Here is a 10264-nt window from a genome sequence, read left to right on the forward strand (position 1 = left end):
ATAATCCTAAAACCCTATATGTTTTAGTGTGGCCTTGCCATGGTCGTAAGTGGTTACCATAAAAATTTCAGGTCTTCTAAAATTAGTTTGATCCCTCAAATAATTTAAGCAACAACTTTTATTTTTATTTTATTAGGATTGTAAAGAGAGAGGGGAAGAACAAGGACCGTCTCTTAAGTAACAAGAGCATCCATGCATCTTGATCGATGAACAAAACAGACATGAATAACCAACGAAGAAGCCCAAATCACATGGTGGAAATCAGTGAAAAAATAATGATAAGCAAGCAAAACATCAACTTGACAATAACGATTCATTTGACAAATGATAATTAATGACCACCATATTATTTTTGCAAACATAACCACTGAATAAGTTCACCAACACCACCTTATAGACTCTTGGTTCATTACAACCATTATGACATAAACAAGCACACTGAAATGTAGACATGGGTAATACTAAGTGTTCATTACTTCAGTGCGGCCTAGATGTTCCTCTACTCAAAGGCCCATTGGTTTTCCCTGCGGATCTTCTCCTCCTCCTCGGGTCTTAATTTCTCATTGATGTTGAAGATCTTGCGGATCTCCTCTGGCGTCTTTCCCGTGATCATGTCGGCGACGGTCTGGCAAGTCAGGTCTAGGAGCCCCCTGATGTTGAGGTGGTTCGCAGCCTGAGAGGGGGCAAAAGAGCAAAAGGAATAATGGTGCGTCAGAGCAAAAAGGGGTTAACATAAATGGATCGATAGTCAAGAAAAGTTAACATAACTGTCACAAAATAGAGTGAGGTCAGACACAGCTACATACATTCCTCATGATAAATGATAATTTTGTAAGTGCATAAGCTACATGGGTTCAGATGACAAGCACCACTTCTCAAAATGCATTGGCAATTGCATTCATCATCCAATAATTTGGATATCAACATGTATGGCTAGTACACCACAATCATCAGTCAAGCAATGATACGCAGATGAACACATTCATAGCCAATATGGATCAATATAGTGGCATTTAAAAGATTGGCTCAGATGATAAAGGCAGCGATAACAATAAAGTTAGAAACATAGTTATCTATCATAGTAAAATCAAACCACAACACAAAACATGTGTTTAGGGGTCAGTAATATATGAAACTGGAATATGTATTGCAAGTGAAGATGGCACATGTGAGATCGAAATCTTATCTATGATAAAATAAGATAACTATAAGAAAAGAAACTAAAAGTAAATACTGCTAAACTCTTGCAAACAAGATCAGGATTTTATAGTGGCCATGGGAAGTCATGTGTGGTTTCACTTCAAACGATGGAAAGCATCATCACTTCTAACATGGACAGGCACAATGTATCATCTCGTGATTTAGCTACAAGGATGTAATGTTAATAGAACCACAATCAATACTCAACCAATGCTAGATAGAAGAAGGCATTCATAGATGACATGGATCAATAGTGGTATCTAAAAGATTAGTTGAGATCATAAATATTTGATACAAAGTTAGAAACATTAGCATGTTCATGTGATTTAGCTATCACTATGTATACAGCAAAATAAATAGTAACTCGATGCTAGATAGAAGAAAAAGGCATTCATTGTTGACATATGGACCAGTAGTGAAACCTATAAGATAATAAAGACATAGATAGCAAAATTAGAAAGAAGTGTGTGATCTACAATGCATAATTACAAATATCAAAGTAGTAATGTATGATATTGGATTTATGTATTATAACTAAGGATGACACATGCGACAAACCACCCTATCTATGATAAACCAACATAACTAAACAAATTCAGAGCAGATCTACTAAAGTCTAGCATACAAGATCATAATTTCACACTAGATATGGACATTCATGCATGGTTCAAATCTAGAAACAACAGTGACAAATATAGAAACATCAGACCATATATTGCTCTGTGTGGTCTGATGTTTCCGCAAGTTATTGAAAGAGAAACCACTCAATCATCATCCCATATATGTAGTTTACAAACAAAATGATAGTGAATCTAATAATTTAAAATGTTTCTAGGTTATTCATATATAGTGAAGCATATTAGACCAGATGAACATGGAACTGTAAATTAATATAGCTCCCCAGATAATGCGCGAACCTAGCTATTAGGGTTAGTATGTATGGTCGGCTGCTTTCTACATCGCCAATAACAACTCTTTGTGACCTAAACCTAATCCATTGTGTAACCTAACCTAATCCAATCGAGTCAAATCTACCTTGATGAAGGTACGAGGACATATTCCAATCTATCCAAATCTCAATCAGACACAAGTAACAAGCCAAACTAAACAAAAACAATCTTGATTCCATCAATGGGGGATAGTAAAAAAATAGATCTAGAGAATTTCAAGGAACAAATCAAAGGATGGAAAGTAATCACACCAGTGCGAGGTCGAATATGGTGGCCGTGTCGACCTTGACGAAATTGGCGTCCCAGTTTTTGAGGTCCTCTGTGGGCGCCGCAGGCACAGCCGATGTAGCACCTAACGGCCTAGCTCCTCCTCCAAAATCAGATGTGTCGGTGGCCTTTGCTTGGACGTGTTTGTTGCAGTACTCAATGACCTTGGAGAGGATCTTTGAGTTGACATTGTGGAGCAACAAGCCGTTGTCAGTATAGTCGTCCTCGATCATGTGCCGGATCATTTGCGACTCCATGGCCACCGCCTGCTCCACCTCAAACTCCTTACCGTCTGAACTCTTGAGCTTGATGATCTTCTTCTTGCCCTCTGCGGCCGCCATCGGGTGGATCGGAGCTAGGGTTGGGGTGGGGAAATTGGGGATCGAGGAAACCCTAACTAGAAGAGGAAACTCTAGCGGCGGCGGAAGAAAGGAGGAAAGGTGGGGTGTTTTGTTGCAGGGTTGATTGGGCTTTTGGGGAATTTATTTTGGGCCGATTGAGCAACGTTTGGATGGGTAGATATGTAGCTTACGGGCCTCAGAAAGAAACGAAGCCAAATAATACAAAACAAGATGAAATCAAACCAATTTTTTTACGAGTTCAAAGGGGTCAAACTAGAAAATTCATATTTTCCAATTTGATGAAGACAACATTGGTATCTTCGGTTGGAACAACTTTAGCACCTTCCCAGGATGTGGGTTCGCCTTATAAGTTGGCCCACATGGCGAAGGTTGAACTTCTATTTATTGTTTTGTGAATCGACAGGCTTAACGCATGCCGAATGATTTTCTGTCAAATCAAAAACATGCAAAAAACAGTAACTGGCTCTCGGCATTGAATTTATAGTTTATTTCAGAAAAACAATATAAATTGCTATGGATGGTATTATAATAGCATGAATCAATCAAAAATTATAGGTAAGTTTGAGACGTATGAGTCACCGAGCAGAACATAGTACATACGCGTATACCTTCACCCCTATGAACGATGTAAGATTCGTTGGGTACTTTCTGCTAGCTCACGGGGTACATATTTAATTTGTACACATATATTGTTTTTGCGGCTGCTTCGAGCCGGAGGAAATATGTGGATATTACATGTTGATACATCGACCATCACCGAATTACTCTTATAAAGGATGTTGGAGTACTCTTGATGCCCCCTTCTGCCTGCCACTCCACCGTCCAACCATGTTGGGTCGTTCCCCACCCCTATGAGCGTGGGGTGCCCCTGGTCTGGCATCTTTTCTTTGCCACTGCGTGCACATTTCTTGCAATGAGGGTGGTGTCTAAGACCAACTCCAATGCGCCGACGCGTTCTGTCTGTGCACGTCGGTTTGGGTCGAAATGAACACAAACTGCGGCCCAATGTGCCGACGCAAACGGGCGAGTGTCCGCTTTTTGTCTGCTCGCGACTCATTTCAGGACAAGATTTGAGTCGGGTTTGCATCAGCACGGACATGACGTGGACGCACGCGACGCCCGTCCTTGTCCTCCCCCTAGCCTGTCATTCGGTGGCACATTGGCAATTACCCTCCTCTCCCGTCCAAAACTAAGACACCCGGGCACCCTGCCTTCACCGTTGTCGCCCAGTTCCGGCCGGTTGGACATTGCCCAGGCCGCTGCCCGCACCCAAAAACCTTCCCCGACAACACGCCGCTCTCGACAGGCACCCTTGTGTGACGCCCCCGATTCAATCGTACACTAATCATGCACGCAAACGTGTACGATCAAGATCAGGGACTCACGGAAAGATATCACAACACAACTCTAAAACATAAATAAGTCATACAAGCATCATAATACAAGCCAGGGGCCTCGAGGGCTCGAATACAAGTGCTCGATCATAGACGAGTCAGCGGAAGCAACAATATCTGAGTACAGACATAAGTTAAACAAGTTGCCATAAGATGGCTAGCACAAACTGGGATACAGATCGAAAGAGGCGCAGGCCTCCTGCCTCGGATCCTCCTAAACTACTCCTGGTCGTCGTCAGCGGGCTGCACGTAGTAGTAGGCACCTCCAGCGTAGTAGGAGTCGTCGTCGAAGGTGGCGTCTGGCTCCTGGGATCCATCGTCTGGTCGCAGCAATCGGATAGAGATAGGGGAAAAAGGGGGAACAAGGCAACCGTGAGTACTCATCCAAAGTACTCGCAAGCAAGGAGCTACACTACATATGCATGGATATATGTGTAAAGGGCCATATCAGTGGACTGAACTACAGTATGCCAGAATAAGAGGGGGATAGCTAATCCTGTCGAAGACTACGCTTCTGGCAGCCTCCGTCTTGCAACATGTAGAAGAGAGTAGACTGAAGTCCTCCAAGTAGCATCGCATAGCATAATCCTACCCGGCGATCCCCTCCTCAATGCCCTGTTAGAGAGCGACCACCGGGTTGTATCTGGCACTTGGAAGGGTGTGTTTTATTAAGTATCCGGTTCTAGTTGTCATAAGGTCAAGGTACAACTCCAAGTCGTCCTGTTACCGAAGATCACGGCTATTCGAATAGATTAACTTCCCTGCATGGGTGCACCACATTACCCGACACGCTCGATCCCATTTGGCTGGACACACTTTCCTGGGTCATGCCCGACCGCGGAAGATCAACACGTCGCAGCCCCACCTAGGCATAAGAGAGAGGTCAGCACGCCGGTCTAAACCTAAGCGCACAGGGGTCTGGGCCCATTGCCCTTAGCACACCTGCACGTTGCGAGGGCGGCCGAAAGCAGACCTAGCCTAGCAGGCGTTCCAGTCCAATCCGGCGCGCGCCGCTCCGTCGCTGACGTCACGAAATGCTTCGGCTGATACCACGATGCCGGTTGCCCATAACTTGTCCCACCTGGCGGTTAGTGCGTATAAGGTCAACGACCCAACTCAGATCAAATACTAAGATCTCGTTAAGAGTGTTAAGTATCCGCGAACGCCGAACAGGGCCAGGCCCACCTCTCACCCAGGTAGTCTCAACCTGCCCTGGCGCTCCGCCACAAAGATCCACACAGAGGGCCGTTGGGACAAAGGTCCTTTCAGCCCCCAATCCGTGAATCACTCGCGGGTGCTCCACAAGCCGACCCGACTTTAGTCACCACATGTATCATGTATAAAGTATATAGTATATACCCGTGATCACCTCCCAAGTGATCACGGCCCGATAGTATAGCACAGCAGACGGACAAGAATGTAGGTCCACTAATGGAAAACTAGCATCCTATACTAGGCATGTAGGATTGCAGGTAAAGGTAACAACAGTAGTAGCAAGGACAAGCTATGCAGCAGAATAGGATTAACGGAAAGCAGTAACATGCTACACTACTCTAATGCAAGCAGTATAGAGAAGAATAGGCGATATCTGGTGATCAAAGGGGGGGCTTGCCTGGTTGCTCTGGCAAGAGAGAGGGGTCGTCAACTCCGTAGTCGAACTGGGCAGCAGCAGCGTCGGTCTCGGTGTCTAGCGTAAGCAGAGGGGGAAGAAACAATGAATACAATGCAAACATATGCATGACGATGCATGACAAAGCAAAGCGTGATGCTAGGCGTGCCCTAACGCAGTATGAGGTGATGTCGGTGAAGGGGGGGAAACATCCGGGAAAGTATCCCCGGTGTTTCGTGTTTTCGGGCAGAGGAGCCGGAGGGGGAAAGTTGCGAGTTCGATAGGTTAGGGATGCGTGGCGGACGAACGGGCTGCGTTTCTGGGTTCGTCTCGTCGTTCTGAGCAACTTTCATGTACAAAGTTTTTCCATCCGAACTACGGTTTATTTATTATTAATTTTCAGAGACTTTATTCAATTTATAATTTATTATTATTAATTTAATTCGAAAACGGTATTACTGCATCAGCATGACGTCAGCATGACGTCAGCATGACATCACCAGTCAACACAGGTGTTGACTGGGTCAAGCTGACGCGTGGGTCCCATATGTCATTGACTTAGATTAAACATGTTAATTAGCTTAATTTCATTGATTAGGTTAACTAATTTTAATTAGCTTAGCTAAACAGAACTAATTAACTTAATTAATCAACTCATTATTTAGTTAATAATTACTTATTTATTTATTTTATTAACTTCTTTTTAAAAAAAATTGTTCCAGGGGTGTGGGCCCCTTGTGCCATTGGTGAAGGAAATATGCCCTAGAGGCAATAATAAAGTTATTATTTATTTCCTTATATCATAATAAATGTTTATTATTCATGCTAGAATTGTATTAACCGGAAACGTAATACATGTGTGAATACATAGACCAACATAACGTCACTAGTATGCCTCTACTTGACTAGCTCATTAATCAAAGATGGTTATGTTTCCTAACCATAGACATGTGTTGTCAGTTGATTAATGGGATCACATCATTAGAAGAATGATGTGATTGACATGACCCATTCCGTTAGCCTAGCACTTGATCGTTTAGTATGTTGCTATTGCTTTCTTCATGACTTATACATGTTCCTGTAACTATGAGAGTATGCAACTCCCGTTTACCGGAGGAACACTTTGGGTGCTACCAAACATCACAACGTAACTGGGTGATTATAAAGGAGTACTACAGGTGTCTCCAAAGGTACATGTTGGGTTGGCGTATTTCGAGATTAGGTTTTGTCACTCCGATTGTCGGAGAGGTATCTCTGGGCCCTCTCGGTAATACACATCACTATAAGCCTTGCAAGCAATGTAGCTAATGAGTTAGTTACGGAATTATGCATTACGGAACGAGTAAAGAGACTTGCCGGTAACGAGATTGAACTAGGTATTGGATACCGACGATCGAATCTCGGGCAAGTAACATACCGATGACAAAGGGAACAACGTATGTTGTTATGCAGTTTGACCGATAAAGATCTTCGTAGAATATGTAGGAGCCAATATGGGCATCCAGGTTCCGCTATTGGCTATTGACCGAGAATAGTTTTAGGTCATGTCTACATAGTTCTCGAACCCATAGGGTCCGCACGCTTAACGTTACGATGACAGTTTTATTATGAGTTTATGAGTTTTGATGTACCGAAGGAGTTCGGAGTCCCGGATAAGATCGGGGACATGACGAGGAGTCTCGAAATGGTCGAGACGTAAAGATCAATATATTGGACGACTATATTCGGAGTTCAGAAAGGTTCCGAGTGATTCGGGTATTTTTGGGAGTACCGGAGAGTTACGGGAATTCGTATTGGGCCTCTTTGGGCCATACGGGAAAGGAGAGAAAGGGCCAAAAGAGTGGCCGCACCCCTCCCCTTGGACTAGTCCGAATTGGACTAGGGAGGGGGGGCGCACCCTTCCTTCCTTCTCCTTCTCTCTTCCCTTTCCTTCTCTCCTACTCCTACTACATGGAAGGGTTCCTAGTTGGACTAGGAAAGGGGAAATCCTACTCCCGGTGGGAGTAGGACTCCCCTAGGGCGCGCCATAGAGAGGGCCGGCCCTCTCCTCCACTCCTTTATATACGGGGGCAGGGGGCACCCCATGGACACACAAGTTGATCTTCAAGATCGTTCCTTAGCCGTGTGCGGTGCCCCCCTCCACCATAGTCCACCTCGATAATATTGTAGCGGTGCTTAGGCGAAGCCCTGCGACGGTAGAACATCAACATCGTCACCACGCCGTCGTGCTGACGGAACTCATCCCCGACACTTTGCTGGATCGGAGTCCGGGGATCGTCATCGAGCTGAACGTGTGCTGAACTCGGAGGTGTCGTACGTTCGGTGCTTGGATCGGTCGGATCGTGAAGACGTACGACTACATCAACCGCGTTGTGCTAACGCTTCCACTTACGGTCTACGAGGGTACGTGGACAACACTCTCCCCTCTCGTTGCTATACCATCACCATGATCTTGCGTGTGAGTAGGAAAATTTTTGAAATTACTACGTTCCCCAATAGTGGCATCCGGGCCTGGTTTTATGCGTTGATGTTATATGCACGAGTAGAACACAAGTGAGTTGTGGGCGATACAAGTCATACTGCTTACCAGCATGTCATACTTTGGTTCGGCGGTATTGTGAGATGAAGCGGCCCGGACCGACATTACGCGTACGCTTACGCGAGACTGGTTTCACCGCTGCGAGCACTCGTTGCTTAAAGGTGACTGGCGGGTGTCTGTCTCTCTCACTTTAGTTGAACCGAGTGTGGCTACGCCCGGTCCTTGCGAAGGTTAAAACAGCACCAACTTGACAAACTATCGTTGTGGTTTTGATGCGTAGGTAAGAACGGTTCTTGCTCAGCCCGTAGCAGCCACGTAAAACTTGCAACAACAAAGTAGAGGACGTCTAACTTGTTTTTGCAGGGCATGTTGTGATGTGATATGGTCAAGGCATGATGCTAAATTTTATTGTATGAGATGATCATGTTTTGTAACCGAGTTATCGGCAACTGGCAGGAGCCATATGGTTGTCGCTTTATTGTATGAAATGCAAATGCCATGTAATTGCCTTACTTTATCACTAAGCAGTAGCGATAGTCGTAGAAGCAATAGTTGGCAAGACGACAACGATGCTACGATGGAGATCAAGGTGTCGCGCCGGTGACGATGGTGATCATGACGGTGCTTCGGAGATGGAGATCACAAGCGCAAGATGATGATGGCCATATCATATCACTTATATTGATTGCATGTGATGTTTATCCTTTATGCATCTTATCTTGCTTTGATTGACGGTAGCATTTTAAGATGATCTCTCACTAATTATCAAGAAGTGTTCTCCCTGAGTATGCACCGTTGCCAAAATTCGTCGTGCCCAGACACCACGTGATGATCGGGTGTGATAAGCTCTACGTCCATCTACAACGGGTGCAAGCCAGTTTTGCACACGCGGAATACTCAGGTTAAACTTGACGAGCCTAGCATATGCAGATATGGCCTCGGAACACGGAGACCGAAAGGTCGAGCGTGAATCATATAGTAGATATGATCAACATAGTGATGTTCACCACTGGAAACTACTCCATCTCACGTGATGATCGGTTATGGTTTAGTTGATTTGGATCACGTGATCACTTAGATGACTAGAGAGATGTCTATCTAAGTGGGAGTTCTTAAGTAATATGATTAATTGAACTTAAATTTATCATGAACTTAGTCCTGGTAGTATTTTTGCAAATTATGTTGTAGATCAATAGCTCGCGTTGTTGCTTCCCTATGTTTGTTGTTTTCATATGTTTATTTTGATATGTTCCTAGATAAAATTGTGTTGAAAGATGTTAGTAGCAATGATGCGGATTGGATCCGTGATCTGAGGTTTATCCTCATTGCTGCACAGAAGAATTATGTCCTTAATGCACCGCTAGGTGACAGACCTATTGCAGCAGCAGATGCCGACATTATGAACGTTTGGCTAGCTCAATATGATGACTACTTGATAGTTTAGCGGACCATGCTTTACGGCTTAGAATCAGGACTTCAAAGATGTTTTGAACGTCATGGACCATATAAGATGTTCCAGGAATTGAAGTTAATATTTCAAGCAAATACCCGAGTTGAGAGATGTGAAGTCTCCAACAAGTTCTATAGCTAAAAGATGGAGGAGAATCGCTCAACTAGTGAGCATGTGCTCAGATTGTCTGGGTACTACAATCGCTTGAATCAAGTGGGAGTTAATCTTCCAGATAAAATAGTGATTGACAGAATTCTCTAGTCACCATCACCAAGTTAGTAGAACTTCGTGATGAACTATAATATGCAAGGGATGACGAAAGTGATTCCCAAGCTCTTCGTGATGCTGAAATCGACGAAGGTAGAAATCAAGAAAAACATCAAGTGTTGATGGTTAACAAGACTACTAGTTTCTAGAAAAGGGCAAAGGGAAAGAAAGGGAACTTCAAGTAGAATGACAAGCAAGTTGTCACTCCCACGAAGAAGCCCAAAGC

General features: G+C 44.1%; 1 protein-coding gene across 1 annotated transcript; it reads right to left on the bottom strand.

The window, feature by feature from the left end:
- Positions 1-299: 299 nt before the first annotated feature.
- LOC119340093 (SKP1-like protein 1) lies at positions 300-2855 on the bottom strand. Its single transcript, XM_037612002.1, has 2 exons — positions 2402-2855; positions 300-673 (listed from the first exon to the last, which is right to left on the bottom strand). Exons 1-2 carry the CDS (start codon positions 2756-2758, stop codon positions 500-502), a joined length of 531 nt encoding a protein of 176 aa, XP_037467899.1. The 5' UTR covers positions 2759-2855; the 3' UTR covers positions 300-499.
- Positions 2856-10264: the final 7409 nt, after the last annotated feature.

This window comes from Triticum dicoccoides, chromosome 7B (genome assembly GCF_002162155.2).
Source record: "Triticum dicoccoides isolate Atlit2015 ecotype Zavitan chromosome 7B, WEW_v2.0, whole genome shotgun sequence".
NCBI classification, from domain to species: Eukaryota; Viridiplantae; Streptophyta; class Magnoliopsida; order Poales; family Poaceae; genus Triticum; species Triticum dicoccoides.